Raw genomic sequence first — 26357 nt, 5'->3', positions numbered from 1 at the left:
ATATTAGTCTCTTACTGGATAGAATAATTATAACTGTTAGAAAGGCCTTGAAAAGCCAACTAATCTACCTTCTTGCCATCAAGCATACTCAAGGCATTTCACACCACTAAAAATTAATCCTGGTGATCACCTCGATAGCCTCTTTACCTGAATACACATTTCTACAGAGACGTCCTTGTTAGGACTGGAGTAGCACGTGGGAAAAGTCAACTCTGGTTTTGCAACCTACTCCCCCCACCAACCCAGCCCCAAGACTCCAAATGCACCCAAGGTGTACTTTCAGTGAGGACACAGATAGTTTTCTGTCTCAGGCTCTCTTCTCCATGGGCTCAGGGTGGATCTTTGGAAAATTTACAGAAATAGCCTCATGCCTCAGCTTCTCTGATCTGCACAGTGGAGCCAGTCATAGTGAGGTTCACAGAAGCATGTTGTGAAACTCCATCAATTTTTATAGAGATATAAAATGTGGGGCATTGTATTTTTGAAATAGCAATCTTAGCCATAGTACGGAAGACGTTCCCCAACACACTTCTGAAAATCAAATGTTTAAAACAGTAAAAGTAAATACATATATGAGAGCTAAGGACTTCAACAGGTTAAGCTGATATTCAATTTTTAATGACCTATAGGTATTTCTTAATCAAATTTTGCACATGTTCTTTCTTCTTGCCTAATAGAATTAATTGACCTTTATCTCACAGAACTTGCAATTACTACAGGACGCTCTATCCACTTCAGCAAAACCTGGCTCCCCCAGCTTTCTATCAAGGGGATTACTGCAGCTTCTACCGACAAATATGAGAGTACATGGTGCCAAGGTGAGTAGCATCCATAATGATGACCACAAAAGCACTGCACAATCCTTACATGTTTTCATCAATGGTTAAATTGAGTTTTAGAGTTACATGCAATTTATTGTAATCAGATTCATGGACTATGGATTATATGTGTATGATAATGTGTAATGTGATTCTATTGCCCAGAACACTCAATTAAGCAGCATAGCCTATTTCCGAATTATGTTAGAAAATAGACAGCCTACTCCATATAGATGTACATGTAAGAGTATTTAGATTATAATGAGAAAACAGCACAAGATATGGGTTTATAACTTGGAGAGGTTCTGACATTATAGAAAGCTGGCTTTGAATCTTGACATTCAGAAATGCTACCTATGTAGGGATTTTCAAGGACTCTAATTATACACACACACACACACACACATACACAGAGTTGTATATATGTGACAAGAGTCCTTTGATTTTTTTTCTCTACTTTACGGTTCTCAGTTTTTCTAGCCTCTATTTTAAAAAATATTATTAACTTCTTCAAATCTAAGTTCTTTCTTACTTTTTCTCTTGCTCTCTTTAAAAATCCTTTCAGTGAATAATTTTTGAATGTCTATTGTGTGACAAAGCACCAAACTTCCTGTAACTTATAGACTAGAGGGGGATGCACATATTGTTCAAATGATCACACAAATACATACTTATACATCGTGATAAATGCTATAAATCACAGGACAGGGAGACGACTTTATATAGGTATTGCTGAAATCTGAAGGACAGGGGAGAAGAGATGGGTGGGAGGTTAAGAGGAAAGGCATCTTAGGCAGAGGGGAGAGCATGAATGAGGAGCAAGGCACAGGTGAGGGAATACAGAGGGAGGCAGAGGCTGAGGCTTCCAAAATACAAAGATGAGGCCAGAGGCGGGCAGGGGCCAGATCATGCAGCCTGCAAGGCTATGCAAAAGACTTAGGTCTTGTGAGCATCCCTCAACCATCCTTTTGTGTTGTCCTTTCTTATTCGTTCATCATGTTAGAAAGATAGCTCTCTCTCTTTTCTCTCTCTCTCTCTCGAATTTATCCTTGTCGTATCCACATTTTATATGTAGATAAATGTATATTTATATATCATTATATTTAAGTTATGTGAAGTTAAGGTGTACAGTATGTTGATTTGATACATTTATGTACTGCAAAATGATTACCAGCATAGCATTAGCTAATTCCTCCATCCCATTAGATAATTACCACTTCTTTTTTGTGGTGAGAACATTTAAGATCTACTCTCAAGTATATGATTCAGTATACAATCACCACACTGTGCATTAGATCCCCAGAACTTATTAATCTTGTAACTGAAAGGTTATACCCTTTGACCCAAATCTCCCCATTTACCTCTTTCTTTTAAGAGAAGCCAAGATGGGGAGAAAAACAAGAACAAAAACACCTGCATTGACCCGGGAGAATCATTAACAGTGCATGTCCAAAACTAAATACAATTGGCCTAGCAGGCACCAGTGCGCTGGAGTTATGTATAAACATTACGTGTTGTCCTTCTAATGTAGTCCTTTTAAATAAAATTCTAGCATTTCAAGCCACTATGATTGGTTAGTATTATATAAAATTTCTTAATAATAATTACCATCAGTCATGCCCTTCTAAATAATAATTTGCAGCAACATGGAGGAACTTACAGAATATTATGCTTAGTGAAACAAGTCAGACAGAGAACACATATGATATCACTTATATGTGAAATCTAAAAAATAAAACAAATGAATGTATATAGCAAAACAGAAACGGACTCACAGATAAAGAAAACAAAATAGTGGTTACTGGTGGAGAGAGGGAAGCAGGGAGGGGCATGATTGGGGCATGGAATTAAGAGATACTGGGCTTCCCTGGTGGCGCAGTGGTTGAGAATCCTCCTGCCGATGCAGGGGACACGGGTTCGTGCCCCGGTCCGGGAAGATCCCACGTGCCACGGAGCGGCTGGGCCCGTGAGCCATGGCCGCTGAGCCTGCGCGTCCGGAGCCTGTGCTCCGCAACCGGAGAGGCCACAACAGTGAGAGGCCCGCGTACCGCAAAGAAAAAAAAAAAAAAAAAAAAAAGATACAAACTACTATGAAAAAAATAGATAAGCAACAAGGATATATTGTACAGCACAGGGAATTATAGCCATTATCTTGTAATAACTTTTAATGGAGTATACTATGTAAAAATACTGAACACTATGCTGTATATCTGAAACTAATATAATGTTGCAAATCAACTATACTTCAATTTAAAAAAAACAAAGTTTTCAATCCACCTACATAGTTGTGTGATCAGTAAAGACCTAGAAGTATGGAATAAACATAAAATAGCTGTTTGCCCTGTTTCCAGTCTCTCCTCTGCAAAACATAATTTATTTTATTATGTTAAGGCAAAATATAATATAAACCTGAGCTTATAGAAATACTTCTTCTTTAGATGTTTATACTACTCTTGCCTGTCCCTCTTTAAAAGAAAAAAAAAAAAAAAATCAACCACGGTAGGATATAGAAAACATCTATCCTTGTCACTTTATATATCCTAGCACTGAACATATCCTTAGAATATTGTCAGTAACTGAGTTCTGATATCAAATATAACCATGAACATTGCATATAACTCCTGGAGGAAGACACAATTAAAACAGGAATGTCGAGTTTTAAAGAAAAGAGAAAAAAAAAAGGAAAAAAATAATTTCTGCCTATTCTTAGATAATCCATAGTAATGTCAAATTCTAGTGAATTTCTGGGCCAAGTTTCTGCTTTAATCACAGTACTTGGCTAATGTGAAGAGAGTAGTATTGTTTCTCCACCTTCTTATTTATAAATTCACTACATTTACTTTTCTATGAAAATGTGTTTGAGAAAGATGGAGAAATCCAGACACTCATATGCACGCATAAAAATACAGGAACCTGGGCTTCCCTGGTGGCGCAGTGGTTGAGAGTCCGCCTGCCGATGCAGGGGACACGGGTTCGTGCCCCGGTCTGGAAAGATCCCACATGGTGCGGAGCGGCTGGGCCCGTGAGCCATGGCCGCTGAGCCTGCGCGTCCGGAGCCTGTGCTCCGCAGCGGGAGAGGCCACAACAGGGAGAGGCCCGCACACCGCAAAAAAGAAAAAAAAAAAAAAAATGCAGGAACCTCACAGTGTCACTATTCAAGATGCAGCAGTCATAAGGGGTCTAAGCATTTAAATCTAAAAAAAAGCCTCCTTATGAAGGAGGTTTAAAATATATGGAGTGGATGACAAAGGCAGTGTTATAGCGAGGTTGTGCTGAAAAGCTGCCTGTGCATTTGGAAATGAAGCTCCTGGAGCAATGGATCAATCAATGCGTGACTAATGGTAGTTTGCATGCGGAGAACTCATAAAATTCACGCCTGCAGTGGCTGTTTTGCAGAGGCTGTCTTTGGCGGCGATGCTTCAGACACATGGCCTTTACTTCACTGCCACAGCCCAAGCTGGTGACTCTGTTGCTGCAGCCTCACCCTGAAGCCCACTGTTTGCAGCTGCATGGCATCCCTCAAGGGTTCTCATGCCATAAACAGTGCGTTCCAGGGGGGTCAACCAGGAAGCTGCGCAGGATGTCAGGTGACAATATGGCCCGCTAGTTAGTGGTTCATTTAGCAACGGCTTTACCTTTCCCAAATCACATTCCCCTGTTTTGCTTTTACTAATTTAAATCTAGTTCGGTAAATTCAATTTGTTATTGAGAAATCTTCCTTTTGCACATCAAAAGTTGTTTTGATTTTAAAAGCTTTTGCACAGCAAAGGAAACCATTGATAAAATGAAAAGACAACCTACTCAAAGGGAGAAAATATTTGCCAATGATATGACCAATAAGGGTTAATATTCAACATATATAAACAGCTTTACACAACTCCAGAGAAAAACAAACAACCTGATTAAAAAATGGGCAGAATAACTGAATAGACATTTTTCCAAAGAGGAAATGCAGATGGCCAAGAGGCACATGAAGAGATGCTTAACATCCCTAATCATCGGGGAAATGCAAGTCAAAACCACAATGAGCTATCACCTCACACCTGTCAGAATGGCTATCATCAAAAAGAACACAAACAACAAATGTTGGCAAGGATGTGGAGAAAGGGGAACACTCGTACACTGTTGGTGAGAATGTAAATTAGTGCAGCCACTGTGGAAAACAGTATGAAGATTTCTCAAAAAACTAAAACAGAACTATAATATGACCCAGTAATTCCACTCATGGGTATATATCTGAAAAAAAACAAAAACACGAACTCGAAAAGATAACAAGTGCCCCAATGTTCACAGCAGCATTTACAATTGCCATGATATGGATACAACCTAAGTGTCCATCAGCAGACGAATGGATAAAGAAGATGTGCTATATATATATATATATATATATATATATATATATATATATACACACACACATACACATATATATAATGGGATACTACTGAGTCATAAAAAAGAATGTGATTTTGCCATTTGTAGCAACATCCATGGACTTGGAGGGTACAATGCCAAGTGAAATAAGTCAGACAGAGAAAGACAAATACTATATGATGTCACTTATATGTGGAATCTAAAAAATACAACAAATTAGTGAATATAACAAAAAAGAAGTGGACACAGATATAGAGAACAAACTAGTGGTTACCAGTGGGAAGAGGAAAAGAGGGGAGGGGCAAGATAAGAGTAGGGGATTAAGAGGTACAAACCATTACGTGTAAAATAAGCTACAAGGATATACTGTACAACATGGGGAATATAGCCAATATTTTTCAATAATTCTAAATGCAGTATAACCTTTAAAAACTGTGACTCACTGTATTTTATACCTGTAACTTATACTGTATGTACATCAACTATATGTCGATAAAAAATAAACATTTAAAAAATTGTTTTGATTTAGCGTCAGCATTCTAATCTCCCTTTCTCTCCTCTCTCTGGGGCTTTCTATCTGGCTTGGTAGGTTTTGCCCCGTTCTGCTTCAGGCCCGCCCTGCTGTCATTCTGACTGCACTGAGCAGCAAGGCAGTGTGGCTTTCACGGACACCGTTTGATTTCAGCTTCCCACATTAACCTACCTCCCCTGGACCTGACTTGTCTGGTTTAAGAGCTGTTAGATTTCCTCATTCACACTGCACATTTCTTGAGCCTGTCTATCGTGACCCCTTAGAAATTCTTCTTGGCTTACTGATGAGTCACTTAGACTATGTCTGAGTTTCAAGAAATGGTTCTGACAGAAGTTTTCAATCCACCTGCACAGCTGTGTGATCAGTAAAGACCCCAAATTATCAAATAAACAGAAAATGAGAGCTGCCTCTGCTTCTGGTCTCTGCCCTGCAAATTCACCCCGAGGCTGTTGCCAGACTACTTTTCTTCAAGTATAATCATGACTATTTCCCCACCTTCCTTAAGAGTAAAGTTAAATGTCTACAACCTGGCATCCAAGGCCATCAACAACTGGGCACCCACTTGCTTTTCCAAGTGCCCCTCTTGCTCTGCCCTTTATAGATAAGCGCAAGCCCAGTGTTGGCCCCCTACCTCTGTGTGAGCTTTGCCCTTGACCTGAGATGTGTGCACTTGCCCAAATCTTACACTCCAGCTGAGATGCCATGTGTTCCGTGAAGTCCGTCTCAACCATCCCTGCTGTAAGTTATCTCTGTCTCCTTTCGGTTCTCACAGACCTTATCAGGGGTGCCTCCTAACCTTAGCATCTTCTACGTCGCAGCCTAAGTGTCTGTGTAAGGTGTGGCTTCTAAACGGTGAGCAACATGTGGGCAAAACCCTCCTCTCAGTCATCTTTGCATTGTCACCAAGCACACCCCGAGTGACTAACAATGTGCACATAGTAGGTATTTAATAACTACTTGTTGAATGAGAGAATGCCAATGTGTACCTATACCAGGCTGCTCTTTTTTTTTTTGACATGTCATGCTAATATTTTTATTACTTTTCCATTAATTCATATGTGAAATTGTGCTACAGTGGGGTTTTGCTAATTGTATACAAATATGCTATAAAGCTCTCCTTCATTCTCTACCCTCTAAAACCATTTTTTTTTTCCATTGGAGCATAGTTGAGTTGATACCGTTGTGTTAGTTTCAGGTGTACAGCAAAGTGAATCACTTATAAATATATCCGCTCTTTTTTAGATTCTTTTCCCATATATGCCATTACAGAGTATTGAGTAGAGTTCCCCGTGCTATACAGTAGGTCCTTATTCAGGCTACTCTTTTGAGTCAAAGGAATATTCTGCCAGTGTTTGGACCAACCCATCACTCTGTATTTACCATCAACAATAACAGGCAGGTGAGTCTCTGTAGACTGTGATATGACCTAAACATTATATGGTTATGGAGAATAGACATATGATCTTTAACTTTCAATAACAGAGACGGGAAGAATATTTATGAGACTTCTGTATAATAAGATACTCATGGTATTTTGTGGAGTTTTAAAAATACAAAATAGCATAGTAACTGCCTATCCTTCCAAAGCTCAGCCCAGCAGACAGGTATTGGTTGAGCCTCCATGAGGTAACAAGCACTGAGGACACAAAAGGGAGCCAGCTACAGTCCCTGCCCTAAGACGGACAGTGTAGCAGTGGTTCCAGAACCATCCGTACCTGAAAGCACGTAAAACGCTGTGTTGCCTCTATGAAAAAGGCTGTAGTATCACAGAGGAGGGAGCAGTGAAGTTTGCCCAAGGAGGGAGAATATAGAGGAAAGAGCCAAATGTCCCAGAAGAAGCTTTGGAATTAAACAGACCTATTTTCTAATCTTGGCTCTGCTATATGCTAGTTCTATGACCTTGGATGAGCTGCTTAGATTGTCGAAAATTGGTTCTGTAGCTGTAAAATGAGGGTATGACCTGCTAGAGTCTCAGTAAAAATGAAAAGAGATGATGCATGTAAAGTGTCTGATATAGAATTTGGCATATATTAGCTGCTCAATAAATTTTAAAAAGGAAAGGGTGGGGGCATTTACACTGGGCCATGAAGGAGAAGGGTCTCTCTAGGTATAAAGGTTGGTGTGTCTTTGAAATGGAAGAATGTGTGTCTAGAGTGTTGGCCAAGACATATTTGGGGGAGATCCCCCATATACCCCCCTTCCTTAGAACCTTCCTCCTCAGCCTTGCTGAACAGTCAGTGGACCCAAGGCTCTCCTCAATCTCTTTCTCTCCTGCAAGTTGAGTGGCACCACGAGAAAGCCCGTCACTAGGGTGGTTAACAGCACGCACTCCCAGACTCCCCCCACCCCACCCCCCACCTCCTGCCCAAGTCTCATTCTTCCATGTATTTATTTACTAAGTGCCTACTAGGGTCAGGCACTGCACTAGTGGCCGGAGACAGCGGCAATAAAACAGACACAGTCACTACCAAACCTAGAGAGGAAAACAGATATAAAATACACAAATTAAAAACATATACAATTGCAACTCGTGCTAAGTGAGTGATATGAAGGAAGCAGAGTATAGTGACAATGATGGCAGCAGTCAGGTCTGAAAAGACAAAGTGGGCCAATCAGATTCTCTGCCTTAGCGTCTGGACTATTCCACACAAAGGGAGAGAAGCCAGAATGGAGATGACGAGGGGCCATTTGGAGCTGCCTTACTTCCTGCCTTTCCTGCTTCTATAACTTGTCTTGAAGTACCAGATCTTTAGAGTAACCCTCTTTTTCACTTGTACTAGTCGGAGAGGTTTCATTTTCTAGAACAAGTAGCAAGTGCCTAGAGGCAACATTAGTAACTAGGGCTGAAAATAAAAGTAATAAAGCCAGATTACTAATCCAACTGGCAAAGGGGAAAAATGGGTGATTTTAAAGATAAATCTTGATAGAATGGGAATGACATTTCAGAGAAGAGAGGCCCACGAGCCTTGTTCACAGACCTCATCTAGCACTCATGTTGCCCTAATTATTTACTTATATGACTATTTGCCCCACTGGAATGTGAGCTTGTAAATGACAGGGATCATAGCTGTATATCCACAGGGCCTAGAGCAATGGGTGGCATTCAGTAGATAATTCATAAATGTTCAGATAGATGAATGAACAAAAGGAAGTAGGGAGTCTAGTAAGATGATCATTGAAATATTACTTTTATTTATCCAGGTTTTTTTTTCCAGTGCATCTCTGTAATTCAGCTTAACATATTATATGGTAGTAAAAAGTATTCAAGTCCAAAAATGTATGAAGTGCCTCCTAAGTCCCAGGCACTGCTGTTCCCAGCCTTGAGGACCTTGTAATCTTGGAGGTGAGCTTAATCTTATCCCCTACAAGAAGGACAGCAGTCAAACAGCCTGCAACCTCCTTTTTGCACCAGTGAGAACCGGAGTTATTTATGGGTTGCCGTTCCTGCAGCTCTGAAAGGAATTTTATAATCAGCTTTGGTCACATTTCTCAAATGCTGAGCAGTTCAGAGATGCCTTAAGAACAGCTCATCTGTGTACGTTTCGCTTCACTTGCTGGGCCACTAATATTATCTACACTCTAATGAAGGCAGTTCGCCTATGAATCTTCTTGGGGAAGAAAATATTCTTTGCAGACCAGTACCTTTGCATCATGGATAATTCTATAATTTAATTGCCTTTTCTAACATCTACTTTCTGCCAGTAAAAAATATGCAAGAAGTGTTGTCATGTTCTACTTGGCTGGCTTTTGGGGAATTAACACCAGGCATATAAATCAAAATTAACTTTTTTTTTTGGGCAGGAAACCAGGATTAGAAGGAATAATGAAGAATTGAAGGTGGAAAAAAATGCAGTTTTCACAGAATTGTGGGAAATCTTAAAGTTGAGAGAATCTTACAGATAGTAAAGTAGTGGCTCCCCAAACTTTAAAGTATATTCACCTGGGGATCTGATTAGAATGCAGATTCTGATTCAGAGGCTTGGGGTGGAGCCCAAGAGCGCATTTCTAATAAGTTACCAGGTGATGGAGATGCTGCTTGTCCAAGAATGTGGTGACAGAATAATAGCCCCCAAAGCCAACCACCCTCCAATCCCCAGGAACCTGTGAATATGCTAGGCTACTGGTAAATTAAGGCTGCAGATAGAATTAAGGTTGTTAATCGAATCACCTTGAGAAGGAGAGATTATCTGGATTATCTCAGTGGACCCAATATAATCATGAGGGTCCTTATAAGTAGAAGGAGGAAGAAGAGAGTGTCCGACTGACTCACTGTGAGAAAGACCTGACCAGCCATTGCTGGGTTTGAAAATGAAAGGGGTCCACGAGCCAAGAAATGCAGGCAGCTTCTAGAAGCTGGAAAAGGCAAGAAAACGAATTCTCCCCTAGAACCTCCAGAAAGGAATAGTAGCCCTGCTGACACCTTGGTTCTAGACCAATGAGACCCATTCAGACTTCTGATCTCCATAACTGTAAGACAGTAAATTTGTGGTATTTTAAACCCCTACGTTTGTGGCGATTTGTAATAGCAAATCCCATTTGTTACAGCAATGGGAAAATACTACAACAGACCACACACTGAGGAACAAAGTCTACTTTTTTCTTCCTCCTAATATGGAGCCACCTTTCCCTGTCTCAACAACTATCCTCTTTTAAAAAAAATATACCTTCCAGAGTGCGGCTCTCCCTCCCCCGCACTCCCCCCGACACACACATTTTGAGGGAATTCTAACCATTCATTCAAAGCCAGATTTCATGAGAGAAAGTGAGATGAATCTGTGAGATGAATCGGACACAGTATTTGTCCCCAAGGAGCTGACAAAACCATAGGAAAATAAGGCAACGTCCGAAATAACAACTAACTCAAGGTCATTGTGACAACAAAATCCTCTCTGAGTCTCACCTGTTCTCTATTCTTTTCTTTCACTACCCTGGACAGGTTCTCTTTGCCTTTCGCCTGGACTCGGAGAAAGCCTTCTAATTGGACTCTCTGCCTTGGTTTCTGCTCTCTCCAATCTATCTGAAAACAATCACCACACAATTCATCTCCACAAGTGCCTGAGTGTGTTGACTGACGGAGAATGGAGCTGGCAGTGAGAAAGAATTTGAAGAGAGGAAAGACAGGAGATAAATTATGAAACAAAGTCCCAAAGGAAATGAAAGAAAATGGTATCAAAATCCATGTGGAAAAAGTAAGCTTTGGAAGGGAAGGCAGATTCTTTCTCTTTCTCAGAATTCTGAGGAAGGAAGAAAGGAGAGAAAGGAAGAGTGAAGATAGAGAAGAAATTTGAGATGGTGAGGAGGAAACCTGAAGGAAGGTATTTCCTCTGAGTGAGAGTTTTAGAGTTTGCCTTAGGGCTAAAATGTGGAGAAAGGTTTCGAGCTGCCTTATGGGAATGTGATAGGAAATGGCCTAGATGAATGAAAGAGGGCGGAGCTGGACTGAAGGGCCACGGATGCCAGATGATGGCACGGATTTGTCATGGAGCCAACTGGTGTGGCTTTCCTCGACAAGCCAGAGGTAGAAGCAGACAAAAGGAATGATCCAAGGTTATGAACTCTAAGAAACATAGTAGTGGATCCTTGGACTCGGCGATATGGCGGCTGAGAATCATAAGGTAGATGATCAAGGCATCTGTGGGCAATGAAGGGGGATAATGAATTGGGAGACTAGGGAGAGACTAAGGGATGAGAGATCCTGTTGAGAACACAGAGCAGATGCTCAAAAGAACAAGAGGATAAGAGAGGTCAATGATAAGAATGTGGCCAGAGAGGGGATGTTAGATGCTGCCAGTCCTTGGTCCTGGTTCTGCCTTCTGGTGTAATCTTTTCCCAAAAGCCCAGCCCTTCATTTTTTTTTTTTCAAGGAACGAATGTGTTCCTCAGAATTCCATCTCCTACAGAGTAAAGTTATGCTCTTCTGTTTTCCATAAGCTGTGCTTCCCAAGCTTTCACCACCCTGGTCGAGCTCCCCTGAGTGCATCCTGGTGAAATGTGGTCCTATAAATGAAGGACATTGTTCCAGAGGTGGCTGGATCAGAGCTGAGGATTGTGGGACCTGCACCTGTCTTGGTGGGGCCCTACTTACCCATTAAAGGAATCTAAGGTGGCATCAGCACTTTCAGGGCCCTCATCAATTACCGGTTCAAACAGAGCTTACTATGTTAGTAACACACCCTGGATTGTTTCTGTGACAAGCGTCCCCCATCCTATACTTGTATAGTGACTAGAATGCAACGGTAGGATATTGCATTCACCTTTATTAAATTTCAGCCTGTAAGTTCTGACCCATCACTCCGGTCAGCTGTTAGCTTTTAGAACCTTGCTTTCTGCCATCAAAAACAGGGAATGCATTAGCCATTCCTTCCAATTTTATATCATTTAAAACATTAGTCGCCATCATCTGTATCTTATCCAAATTGTTGATCTGAATTTAGATGGGCCAGAGCCAAGTACAGAGGCCAGAGTATCACCACAAGAACTTCCCTCAGAGTTGATACTGCTCTCTTAATCCACATTCACTGGTTTATTCATTCAGTCAGTCAGTCACAATGAACAGACTACGCTAGACGCTGGAGTGTAGCAGTGACAGATACCTTCCCTGACCTGCTTTGGAGCTTATAGTCTAAGAAGGCAGATGTTTGATGAGTGTTACAGAAGGGGAGGTAAAGATGAGTTGGGCACCTGTAGCAGGGGGACCTATCCTAACCCAGAGAATCAGGGACGCTCCATCTGAGGACTGAAGTTTGTTTACACGGAGAATGAAGGGTAATAAGACCAAGCCAGGAGAGGGAAAGGGGAGAGGAGAAGGAGTGTTCCAGGAAGAGTATACGGCATCTCCTCACGGACAGGACTGAGTGACTGGAAGCATGTTCAAAGGAGTGAAGGTGCAGGATTGTTGGAGCATTAAATTTTAGAAGGAATGGGATTTCAGATGAAGCTCCATCAAAAAGGCATGAGGCAAAGTGTGCAAGGCTCTGCAAGCCGTCTTATGATTCTATGCCTTATCCTAAAGCTAACCATTGGAGGGATCTACTCAGAAGAGAAGTGTGATGTCTGCGTATTTAAGAAGGTCACTGTGGTTTCTATGTGGATGAGTTGGAGGAGAGCAAATGGGATGCCAGTTAGGATTCTAATACAGTATCGAGGGGAGAGAGAGTAGACCAAGATGGAGAAGTGGAGAGAATGACTCACAAATTACTTGGGGGGAAGTGACTGATTTGTGTCGCGAGGAATGAGGAAGACAGAGATGAAGGAATCTGGATGACTCCCGGGTGTCTGGCTTGAGCACTTTTGTCAATAGTGGTGTCATTTCCTGAGAAAAGAAGTAGTGGTGAAAATGGAACCTTCTGCTTGAGGGGGCTGGGAGGCATCCATGTCCAGACATCTAGAGAACAGTCGAATCTATGAATCTGCAGCTCCAAGGAATAACTGAGCCAGGGATACAGATTTGGGCACTGCCAGCGTCTAACAGTGGTTCTCAGCCCTGGCTGCAAACTGGAAATCACCTGGTGAGTTTTAAAATGTACCTACATCCGGGTCCCACCTCAAACAATTAAATATGGGCCTGGACATTCACTACGTTTTAAAGTTTTCCTACTGGTTCTAATGTCCACTCTGAATTGAAAACCGCGAGTGAGAGTTATAAGGGAAGGCTTGGAAGCTAAGGGATGGTGTGGAAAAAAGAGAAAAGAAGGCGGCTACTAGGACAGACCTCTTTTTAGGTATAACTGCTCACCTATTAACTAATTTACCTGCATGTAAACATCCACGCCTCTGTATTATTTAGGCAACATCATCATTTACAAAATACCAGTTCTAGGGCTTCCCTGGTGGCGCAGTGGTTGAGAATCCGCCTGCCGTTCCAAGGGACACGGGTTTGTGCCCCAGTCCGGGAAGATCCCACATGCCGCGGAGCGGCTAGGCCCATGAGCCATGGCTGCTGAGCCTGCGCGTCCGGAGCCTGTGCTCCACAAAAAAAATCAGTTCTAGTTTGAACAGTTTTAATTTTTGAGAGGGTATTCTAGTTATTTACTGCTGCATAACAAGTCACCCCAAAACTCTGTGGCTTAAAACAACAATCAATTGTAATTTTTCAACATTTCTGTGGGTCAGGAGTTCAAGAGGAGTTCGGCTGAGTGGGTCTACCTTGGGGTCTTTCATGCAGACAGAGAGAGCAGCTGGTATAGTGGGGGAGGTGCAGCTGAGGTCTGGCTGGCCAATCTCTCTCTTCATGTACTATTCTCAGGTATGCTCCACGTGATCCTTATGGGCTAGTCTGGGCTTCCTCAAAGCATGGTGGCCTGAGAACAGTCAGAGTGTTTACATGGCTGCCCAGAGTTCCAACACAAGTGTCCCAGCTAGTGAGGAAGAAGCTCAGTCACCCACTATGAAAGCCACAGAGAGTCACTTCCTTCCACTATCCTGGTCAACCAGTTCCGTTCCAAAAGCCTACCCAGTGTTAAGGGGAGGGGCTCAGACCCCACCTCTTAATGGGGGAGACATTTTATAGCCGTTGAAGAATACAATCTGACTCAAAGGGTTAAAGCAAAAACAACCCAGACTTCTTTCCATCAATTCAGAGTCTATACTTTCTCAAGTCACTGAGCATTTGAGGGCAGAAAAAAAAGCAAATTAATGTAACAGTTCCAATACTAAATGAAAACTGATAGCTTAAAGAAGTTATATAACTTCTCTAATTCCTAGAAATAAGCCTGATAAATTGACTTGTTGAGTATCTGATACTTAAGAATGCTTCTCCTATGTAAAGAAATAGTAAAATTAAAATCAGATGAAGTGTCTTAAATGTTTTAATTTAGTCCATGACACATTTTTCATATCAGAATTCTCATCTTTAATCTGGCACATGTAGGTTTGATGTATATCTCAAACGGTTGCTATTAGTAGCAGCTGCCCTTCTAATCTATATTGAGACAAGCAGTGGACTTAATACACATTTCATTCACTTAGCTACTAGCATGTATTCAGTGTATAACTGCACGTTCTCCATAACTGTGCTTAATTCTTCTTCATATTTTCCCAGAACTACCAGTTAAGACCTGCACATAATTTAGGATAGGGTGAGTCTCTGAGTCTATTGGAAGTCTATTTTCAGCCAGCCTTTTATACCCACACAGTATTAGGACTTAGGTAAATGTTCTGTTGAGCTACTTTCTCTGATGAGATCCATTTGGGGATTTATTAGTGAAGACAAAAAGAAAAAGGAAATTTTATTTTTACAAGACATTCTGTTTTTGGTATTTTAATCAGAATAGTAAGATATTTTTAATTTATCTTCTGCTTCTAACTTAGAATATTCAGTAAAAATATTTCCTCACTTACTTTGGAACTTAAGGTCTTCACTTGAGGGGGGAAGCTAATTATGGACATCTAGTCTCCCTGTGGGTTTTTCCCCCCTGCTCATTCACAGAACTCTTCAGATAAAGAGTACCATGAAGGTACAAGTCACTATTACCCTTTAATCAATACCAAATAAGGGAGTTAGTCACCTCTTAGTCAATACCAGAACAAAGGAGTTTGGTTAATCTCTAAATTATACCAATCTTGGGTATTTCTTCACTGTGGCATGAAGGAAGGAGGCCATCTCACCACCATGGAAACCAGGAACATGCTCTCTCCTTAGGGGAAGTGTTGTTGTTCACCCACATACCATTTTTTTATTTTAACAGGTCTGACCAATTTCAAAAAGCATGGTGATTTAAACATCAGTAAACATTATGATCTGTTTAACCAGATCTTGTTTTCCCAATGATTTTATGAGCTCCTTTGCTTTTTCTCTAAAGGCGGTAAAAAGGGTTAAAACTAGTTTGTGGATTCAGCCTTAGTTGAATAGCTACAATTACAATATGAGCCAATAAAAACATCAAACAAGCATGAACAAATGTCCATCGATGGATGAGTAGGTAAAGAAAATGTGGTATATACATACAATGGAATACTATTCAGCCTTAAAAAGAAGGAAATCCTCTCACATGCAACAATACAGATAAACCCTGAGGACATTATGCTAAGTGAAATAAGCCAGACATAGGACAAATACTGCATGATTCCACTTATATGAGGTATCTAACATAGTCAAGCTCACAGAAGCAGAGAGAAAGAACAGTGGTTGTCAGGGGCTGGGGAAAAGGGAAATGGGGCGTTGTTGTTCAATGGTATAAAGTTTCAGTTATGCAGTTTAATTAAGTTCTAGACATCTGCTGGGAAACACTGTGCTAGAGTTAACAACACCACAGTGAACACTTAAAGAGAATAATCTCCTGTTGAACACTCTTACCACAATTTAAAAAAGAAAAACATTAACTTTAAAGTATATCATTGCTCCTCAATCATCAGTTCAGTACATTTTTGTTTATAGTTATCTTCAAGAACTGAGCAGCAGAGTTCTGAAGAGTCTGTAGACAGGGAGGCATCAGAAATGACATACCAGTGATCCATAAATGTACCTTATAAATAGTTTAATCAATTTTTTTTTTTAAACAAGGTACTGAGTATGGACAGGTTGTGTACCACATTCAAACTGAGGCAGCGATTTGTATCAGAACTAAGGCTGTCCCCAGGTCCTCTGATCCGTGGTACAGTCCCCTTTTCAGTCTTTCATGGGGCCTGTGAGGTGGAAAAGACCATGGATTCATCCAATATTAGAGGTAGAAAGGATTCTGGAGATCCTCTACATAAAGGAGACCCCTAGGAAACTGAAGCCCCGTGAGATTCCACAAGGTACCAAAGTTTTTCAGTAAAATTAATGTGTCCCTTTGTTTCCGTAAATGTGGTTAGAGAGTACACTTCTTTTTTTGCGGTATGCGGGCCTCTCACTGTTGTGGCCTCTCCCATTGCGGGGCACAGGCTCCGGACGCGCAGGCTCAGTGGCCATGGCTCACGGGCCTATCCGCTCTGCGGCATGTGGGATCTTCCCCGGGCCGGGGCACGAACCCATGTCCCCTGCATCGGCAGGCGGACTCTCAACCGCTGCGCCACCAGGGAAGCCCGAGAGTACACTTCTGATAGAAAATAAGACTCCTAAATTATCCTTTGCCCTAGAAGTTAAGACGACTCCCTATACTAGTGGCAGTATGGCTCATCTTGCTGAGGGAAGGGGAATTCTAGAGTTTGTGTTTTAATTTACTAATTAACCGAGGTTCTTGAAATGTTTATTAAAAATTTTAAAAATCTCATGCTTTTCTCTTATATGATTGAATTCCAAAATAGATATTTCAGTTTCCTTTGTAAACAGAAAATTTTGTTATACTCTCAAATATTGTGGTGGCACAGAAATCTCCCTCTGTGGGAAACAGAGTTGACAGCCTAGCTACCGTCCCTCTGGGTCCACCCAAGCCTCACTCCACTCAGGATGCACCCAGTCAATGGCTCAGGTAGGGGGTGGTAGTGAAAGCTCATTTCTGAGGGATACGGGAGTTCCCCAGCCGGGGAATGAAGACTCCCCATCGACCTGCACAAACCTTCTTAGAACTGCACTGCCCAGGGAGACTCTTTCTAACTCCGTTTTTTTTCCTTCTTCTTCTTTCAACTATGGCAGACCTGCACGCTTGACAGTCTGTAGACTCTCCCTGCCCGCACATCCTTCCTCCCCTTTCTCTTTTACAAGCACCAGCCTCCACTGCTTCCCACCCCCAAGGTACCTCTTAATCATCTAATCCCACCTTGGCCTCTGCTCTTGGAGACTCAAAAGAACACAAATATGCTTTTTCTAATTACTCCCGTCTTTTCCCTACTGACATTCTAATGCTTGTCCCAACACAGGGAGGAACGCTCCACTTCCTTCTCCTTTCTTCCTACTGGCTGAGAATCACCATTATAGAATCTTGGCTCAGTTATTTGACTAAATATTGATTAACAAGTATTTTGGGGGCATAAGTTCTATGATACTACTATTCTAGGAGCTATTGAGTACACGAATAAAGTGAAAATCCATTTGTGCTTATAAGGAGCTTGTAATCAAGTTGTGGATAAATCACAGAGAAAAAGTTGTTTTAATAATAATAATAATAATAATAATAATAATAATAATAATAATACAAGCAGTATACTGTTAAGTGGTGACTCAATCAATCTACCTAACTACCTATCTAATCCATCTGGACAGATTTTTAATGCTCAAGGTCAGAAGAGAAGAAACCATTGCAGCTTTATCATTTTTAAAAAATTTTGTAAAAATTGGATAATTTAATATGAAGGATCATTGTGAAAAATAACTAGAATATTGGTAAAGTACACATAAATTCCAAGGGACCGCCAACAGAGGTAACTATTTTCCTGTCACCAAAGGTTTTAATTTTGACATGCTCTTGTATTGTTTAGCATTAACCCTCTACCTTGTATTAACTCTCAGCCAGAGTGCAAAAGGGGCTGTGATGAAAGGCTGGAAGCAGGGGGGGCCGGAGGGCAGGAGAAGCAGAACAGAAACACTGTGAATTCCGATTGTGTAGCTTGGGAAAAAAAACAATGTGATGCTAATCCTACAATAGTAAATTTCTTCTTATCTGCAGAAACTGATGCTGACATTTCCATTTATTCATTCAGTTCCTTTAGACTCCTTGTCAGATCTCTTCTAGTTGCCAAGCAACAATAACAGCCGTTCTGTACATAGGCATTAGGCAATAACTATTGTCAATGTTTCTCCGTTCTTTGAAAGGGAAATTAAATGACCCTTTCCTATGAGAAAATGATGACAAGAACCTATTCATGGTGAAACCTAAAAGCTGTGTGTGTGGTTTGTGTTTTTGCTGTTGGAATCCAAGGAGTGGGCTAAACTGACCTAAACACTTGTACAAAATTATGTAATTAAGATTCGCTCCAAAGCTTACATGGCTTGGTCTTTAAAAACAACTGCATATCATTAAAACTTGTCCCACATCCCATAAAATGAGTTCACTATTAAATGGAGTTAATATTTTAAAGATGCTTGATGATGGGTTTCTTTTGTACTTTCTCTGATCCTGTTAAAAAATCTCTTTAATCAAACTCTTGGTTTTTTCTGACAATACTCCCCCACATAAAGACTTGAACCATATTTCAATACTTTATGAAACATAAATCAAGACAGTTACAGGAAAAAATAAAATAAAATGGGACATCTGTCCACCTGTTGAGGACAGATTCCAGGACACAGAGTCTATGTCAGTCACCTGCACAAATGTTGAGATGGCCCCTCCTTGTTCCCATTGTGGACAAAAGGCTCCTCTCCCCTTGTCTAGTCCTCCTCCTCCATTTTTTTTTTGGTGGTACGCGGGCCTCTCACTGTCGTGGCCTCTCCCGTTGCGGAGCACAGGCTCCAGACGTGCAGGCTCAGCGGCCATGGCTCACGGGCCCAGCCACTCCGCAGCATGTGGGATCCTCCCGGACCGGGGCACGAACCCGTGTCCCCTGCATTGGCAGGCGGACTCTCATCCACTGTGCCACCAAGGAAGCCCCTCCTCCTCCATTTTAATGAGTCTACATGATTATTGTTTACAACCCAATTTACCTCCATAACTTTAACAGCTCAAAAAGCTATTCATAATAAGTGGCACACTGCAGCGAGGATATTATAGACTAAGTGATTCCCCATTTCCATATCATCATATTTTCTAATCCCACTTATTTTTTGTGAGGCTCAGCAATAGCTATAAAAGTTTGAAAAAGTCAAGTCCAGTTTTATGTTCTTTTTCTCATGTGGGCTTTTTATTATGTTTTCTTTCTAATCTCAGTTCTATGTGAATTTATATTTTGAGTTACTAACAAAAACATTAACTAGGGCTCCTTTTCCACTTTTTAATAGCAAAATACACAGATGAGCTCCCCCCAGATCCTTTATAGTTTACAGGATTAAGAGCTCATAAAGCAGCTCTACTTTTATTACTGTATTTGATGATTTTGTCAGGTAGGTTTTGTTTTCATGTCCAATCTACAGATTAGAAAACTGAGGCCCAGAAGAGTTAAGTGACTTGCTCTAGGCTGCTCAACTAGTAATCAGGGAGCTACTTATCTCTGCTACTGTCTCCAAACTCCAAGCTCCTTCCATGACTTTACCTTGCTAGAGATCACTTCCCAAGCATACTTGGTTCCCTACAGTGGCTTAAGGATCACTTTTTGTTGGAATTAGCTATCAGACCATAACTAGACATTCAGCAAATATTATTTTGTAACTCCATTTGTAATCCCGTTTTACAAACAAGGATCCCCTTGGCTTTCCATCACCAAATTGTGCTGCTGAATTGTATTCTATTTAAACTGATTTATAATAATGCATGAAAATATCTGACTGAAAATGTTATTTTGTGCATATGCCAGTTCCAATAATCCTTTCTTACTCAGTTGAGATTTACATCTAAAACTTTATAAATCAATTTAGGTTGGTACCCTAGCGCTTCACATGAGAATAATGTAATAGTCACTACTAAGCCCTACCCTTGACTCATCTATGAGGTTCTAGTGTTAAATTTCTTTTAAAAAAATATGTTACTTAGAAAAGAGCTGTAGAAATTGAATTGGCCCTAAATATAGGATCCCTGAGTAGCCTGAAGATTTTATTCTGGTATCTTTCCTTAATAAAATGAGATATGGAGATTTTTTCTTTTTTTTTTTGGAGGGGGTACAGTGGGATATGACTGGTTAATCACCAAAGGACCTCATCTGTTATTGGCAAAACCTACCCGAGACCACCAGTATTTGTTAACCATCTCATAAAGACGCTGCTTTTCTGCAGAACCCAGGTAGTCAACCTAAGTAACCTAAGCTTGTTTTTAGAAGCAATTTAAAACTTGCTTTATTTAATAGCAAAGAGAGTACTAAAATGAGATGACACTTCCATTAACCTACATTTCAGTTTTCAAGAAGGTTTGAGGTTTTGCAAAATATCGTGAATGGGAAATCTGTCCCTAAAGAACGTAATGATTCAAGCAGGCATGTTCATTCATTCGTTATCCATTCATTTATCTAACTCGAACTGGGGTCAACTATGTGTCAAACCCAAGAGTATGAAGATGAGAAAGGCCCAGTGCCTGCCCCCAAGGAGCACACAATCTCCCTTGCGGAGACAGACCACTAACCATCATGGTATGGAGGCAGAAGGCAGAGAGCCTCACTGAAGCACAAAAGAGAACAGAGGAAAGGCCAATAATTCAGCGGGGGGCAGGAGGGCAGAGAAAGGAGCCATCTGAAAGGCTTCCTAAAAGGGAGGTGAGTGAGGGCCGGGTCCCTGTGGAGGATGTCCCAGAGACAGGAAACTACCTTTGCAAAGGCCTGGAGGCAGAAAAACGTTCATGGTCAGGATGGCTGTGTTGAAGGGAGACTAGAGAAGTGGCTTCTGATAAAGGTGGAAATGTAAACAGGGTCACAGCTCACACAGAGGATGGATATCACACTCCTAAGGAGATCAAACTCTGACTTCAAGGATATTTCCAATTTAAATCCTTTCAGTTATAGTCCAATAATACAGAGATACTTAAAAAGAGTCACAAAGAGTGTCAACTGTAAATTTCAGTTGTCTTGGATATGAGAGACCTTAAGTTAAGCTGCATGAGGACAGAAATGATTCTCTCACCAAAGCACCTCTTCCTTTCCAATTCATCCAATAGTGGACCCACTAGAGAAAACTGATGAACTCATTTCACTGCAAGACTTTTACTAAGTATTTAATTTCCCACAGTGCTTGACTAGCTAGTGTATAAAAACACCACACGGATCTGTTCTCACATCTCTAAAAGCTTATAATTTATAACTTAAGACATAACAGTTATTATTGTTAATTTTCAGAACTGAAATGTCATCGCTGTGTGACAGATTGGGAAACAAACTAATCATAAAAAGGCCATAAAAGCTAATCACGAAAGGAAATAAAAGTACGAAAATAAATCAAGGTAAAATTACAAATGATCATAATTTTCCGTTGTTTATTATGATTTATTTTATTGAGCTGAGAAATCTATTAACCTTTTGATACGGGAAGATGGAATTTACTAACTGAGTTAGAGGAGCTTTGCTTCCATTGTCATGCAGATGGATAATATTTACAACTTAAACATCACCCTCTTTCAAAAGGATGCCAACATTTTGATAAGTTACTGAAGTGCAATGGCAAAAACACCATCTCCTGTTACTCTTCGTACGTGTACGTGACACTGGTCATGACAAGTGGATGAATGTGGCGCCTGAGCCCGTGCACGGAGCATTCACACTGAACCTCTGTGGTCTGTGAGATCACGGATTGGCCTCCTTCCCCATTTTGGCTCAAGGCCACCTCTGTTTTGAGTAAGACACTCTATCTGCTGAGCCTACTATATTGGTCTGTCCACTGGCCATGTTTTGCAGGGAATCAATTACTATGACGGAGTCTTTAAAGTGCTTTTCCTTCCCATAACCCAACTTTAGGAGCTGTTCAACCCATCCATCAACAGATATTTGGAAATGGGCCAAGATTTGGTCAGCACTGTGGTGCCGGACCCAGCTTCTCAAACTGGGAACACAGAGTCTCACCCGAGCGTATGACTGTGAGTCACAGAGAATACGAAGCCACAGTGTAAAAGGGCCCAGACTTCGGCCACTGTTTGCTCAATGGTCAATAAGTGAAAACAGTTCTGTATTAATATAATATATGGAATCTGTTACGGAATACAAAGGATAAAAAAATTGCATCCATTTTTAAGATCACACAGAAGACTCCAAAGAAATTATATGTGGAAGCTGGTTTTGACCATGTCCCAAAGTAGCAAGGTTGTTCTTCTGTGCCCTGGGGTTATTTTGGTGTTAAACTCTGGGAAGCAGTAATACAGTGGAAAGAGCATGAGCTTTAGAACCAGACAGAGCTGAGTTTGAATCCTTGCTCTTTCATATTCCCTGAGAGTCTGACTTTGACCAAAGCACTTCATCTCAAGCCTCTGTGTCCTCATCAAACAGAAAAGTTATTTAATATGAAGATCTATAAAATAAGTAGTACAGCAGCTGGCAAAGCTGGGGGAGGTTTTAAAAATATACCATACCAAGTCATGCTCCTGCTTAATTCCTTTCAACGGCTACTTTTGCCCTTTGAATAAAACCCTACATGTTTCTGTCTCAGCTTCTAAACCTTGTGGGGCACAGACCCCCTTTGGCAGTCTGGTGAAGCCTCGGGGGTCCCTCTCGGAATAATGTTTAAATAAAACATACAGGATTACAGAGGAAACCACTCATATTGAAATAACATTAAAATATTAATACAAATTTTATGCTACAGTAATGTACGTGCTTCTCTGTCAACATCAAATAACACAATACAGCGGCAGGTTCTGTAATTACAGTAATTTTGAAGTAGTGATGAACAAACAGCATTTCAGGATGTCTGCAACAAATGTGATTTGATATGAAGACACCTGTGATTACTAGTTGTGAAGGTCACAGGTACACCTGCTACTCCTGTGGGTTGTTTTTCTCCATTGCCTAGATTCATGATTGAAGGAAATGCTAAATTTCATTTAGATATGAGTAAAGATGAAAATTCATTTTGTTTTTTCATCCAACTTTGTGAAACCCTGGCTTCCACCCCTGGATGCTGTGGAGGTTGAGGAAACAGGTGAAGAGTCAGTATTCTAGCAATTCTGGTTCCTGGCGTACTCTCTGCCCTCATCTCCCATCACCATCCATTTGCCTACCACACTCTGGCCACACCGGCCACTCAACCACTTGCTCTTCAAACATGATGAACTTTGGTCTTCCTCAGGCACCTGCTTTTGCTTATCCACCTTTGGATCACTGCATGGTGTTTCTTCCCTGTTTTCTCTATCTCAGCTCAAATATCACCTCCTCTGAGAGGCCTGCCCTGACCAACCCCATCTAAAGTAACCACCTGCCTGCGCCGCCCTGCTGTATTTTCCTCATCGTAGACATCACTATATGAAATGATCGTGTTCATTTATATGTTCTTGTGTTTACTTTCTGTTTCCCTGCCTTAAAAAACAAGCTCCATGGGAGCAGGAACCTCATCTACACGTTCAGTCCCACATCATCCGCATCCAGAACAGTGTTTGGGACAAAACAAGAGTCTGATACATCTTGGCTAAAGGAAAGAAAAATTACTGAGGATTCCAGTAATGTTACTTCTCTCATCCTTCACTCAGGGTTTTAGGCACTGCGGGGATACAAAGAGATGAAAGACAAACTCCGGCCCCCAAGTAGTTATTAGCCTAATGGAGGTGGGAGGTGGCCCTGTGGAAGGCTGGAGTGAGTTCCGGGTGAGGCTCTCTCACTTTGCTGGGCGACCATGGACAAACCCCTTCTAGGGCCTCAGCTCCCCTGGGGCCAGACGGATGGTTTGGACAAATGTAACTCCCTGGTCTCATGGGATCTACAGTGTATGATCATTTAAGAGCTTACAGTGCAAGGGAGCATACATGGCAAGGGAGGGGTTGTGACCCTAAGGAGAGAAAATTTGCAGAGGAGGACAAGACTTGGAAGGGCTCTGAAGTACACTCAGCCTCCAGCAAGTAATGAGGAGGGGGGATTTTCAGAGTCATGAACCCTCAGTGTTGAAAGAAACTGTAAAGGCTACCCAGCACGGCCACTAGGGAATGCTTTGGATATCTCTACGAGGCTGTTTTTGGAGATGTAGCATAATACCCCCGCTCTTAGATGGAACCCAGTATGGTGGTTAAGAGTATGAACTGTAGAATAGCACTGCTGGGTTCAAATCGCAGCTCTGTTGCTTCCTAGCTATGTGACCTCAGGCAAAGTACTTACCTTCTCTGTGTCTCAATTCCATCCTCTGTAAAATGAAAATAACTACATGGCGTTATAGTCAAGACTAAATGAGAAAATGAATATAATATGCATAACACCCATTTAGTAAATGCTACTTACGATTCTGTGGAATGGTTTTCTCGTGTGTCAAGCTTACTATGTATTCTCCCAAACCATTTTTCCCTTCCTCCATTATAATTGAGTTTTTACTAGCTAGAGACTACATTATCCAGTTTGGAGTATCTGCAAGCCAATATTTAACTATATCTTACCTTTTCCTTGACATTCACATGAGTATTGAGTTCAGCCATCTTGCTCCTAGTGGAATAAGCCCTACCAAGAAAAGAAAAAAAAAAAGTGATTAACTTTAAAGTTTTAAAATTGATTTCTCAATGTGTTATTTTTATGCTCTCTTCCAATATAGTAAACAATTTCATTCAGCCATAATCATAAATACCAATTTAGAATATAAAAATACTTTCCAGCTAAGCATTTGTCTTATATATGCTCTAAAAGCATGTTACAATAACTCCAGATGACAATGTAAAATATTTTATTCATACTGTACCAACATGGAAAATGACAAACATAGGTGGGTATGCACCTAAACTGTGTTTCTTATTATGTAAAAGAAAGGTGGTCAAAAATGGTGAGAGGGGGCTTCCCTGGTGGCGCAGCGGTTGAGAGTCCGCCTGCCGGTGAAGGAGACACCGGTTCGTGCCCTGGTCCGGGAAGATCCCACATGCCGCGGAGCAACTAAGCCCGTGAGCCATGGCCGCTGGGCCTGCGCGTCCGGAGCCTGTGCTCCGCAATGGGAGAGGCCACAACAGTGAGAGGCCCGCATACGGCAAAAAAAAAAAAAAAAAAAAAAATGGTGAGAGGAGGAAAAGTGTATGTATTTTAACTAAGCATTGTCATCACAATCTTTATTGTTCCAATGTTTTTATTAGTCTCTAGTCAATATAGCAAACACTGACTGAGTCTTTCCTGAATGTATGTAACTACACCAAAACACTCCAGGAAGAAACAAGAGAAGTGGTTCCAGATTAAAACATAAGAAACACATAATAGTTTTTAAACTTGTGTTTTCACTTATCAATATATGAGCATTCTTCCAGATCAACACATATATACCTGTATCATATTTTTAATGACCATAAATGCATGATCTGTAGTCTCAAATGTACTCTTAAAACTGCCCATAACCCTTCTGTTTTCCTAAATTCTTTAGGTTTTAGGCCTTTGGTGTCCAATCTTCTTTGAAAAGTTGCCCACTATGAGAAGATCTGTATTTTCCTTTTTTTTTTTTTTTTTTTTTTTTTTTTTTTTGCGGTACGTGGGCCTCTCACTGCTGTGGCCTCTCCCACTGCGGAGCGCAGGCTCCGGACGCACAGGCCCAGCGGCCATGGCTCGCGGGCCCAGCCACTCCGCGGCATGTGGGATCTTCCCGGACCAGGGCACGAACCCGTGTCCCCTGCATCGGCAGGCGGACTCTCAAACACTATGCCACCAGGGAAGCCCAAGATCTGTATTCTTAATATCAAGCTGTTGTGTTTTTCTTCTTCTCATCCGGTCTAAATCTTTTACCATTACTATAGAAGCTACATCTTAAGTCTTTAATAGTTTCAATCTCTTTTTGAAATAGGGCATAAATGACTTACAATGGGCAAACAGATTGGTTCAGAAGTTAGCAGCTAGACAGGCCGAGATATCAATATATTACTTATTTGCATGTTTAATGCTTTTTGTCAATCAAGAACCACTGAAACCCTTTCTTATATCCTTTTTGACTTTAGCTACAAAGAGTGTATCTAGAATTGATAACATTTCAGGGATAACTTGCAAAAATTCTCTGATTTCTCCCCACCGTTTTCTTAAGCCTAGGTCTGAAATAAAGCATAAATTCA

At 41.1% G+C, this 26357-nt stretch overlaps 1 protein-coding gene across 6 annotated transcripts in view; it reads right to left on the bottom strand.

Moving 5' to 3' along the window:
• Nucleotides 1-26357, bottom strand: part of SPATS2L (spermatogenesis associated serine rich 2 like) — a 168697-nt gene that overhangs the window by 59821 nt on the left and 82519 nt on the right. For all 6 annotated transcript variants that reach the window (XM_067026520.1, XM_067026523.1, XM_067026522.1 and 3 more), the window contains exon 3: nt 24723-24783. In XM_067026520.1, coding sequence (XP_066882621.1) covers nt 24723-24761 — 39 coding nt within the window. In that variant the 5' untranslated portion in view covers nt 24762-24783. The remainder of the gene's footprint in view (nt 1-24722; nt 24784-26357) is intronic.

This window comes from Kogia breviceps, chromosome 2 (genome assembly GCF_026419965.1).
Source record: "Kogia breviceps isolate mKogBre1 chromosome 2, mKogBre1 haplotype 1, whole genome shotgun sequence".
In the NCBI taxonomy this organism is placed as follows: Eukaryota; Metazoa; Chordata; class Mammalia; order Artiodactyla; family Physeteridae; genus Kogia; species Kogia breviceps.
The sequence above is the reverse complement of the archived record's forward strand: the minus strand, read 5'-3'. Positions and strand labels throughout refer to the sequence as shown.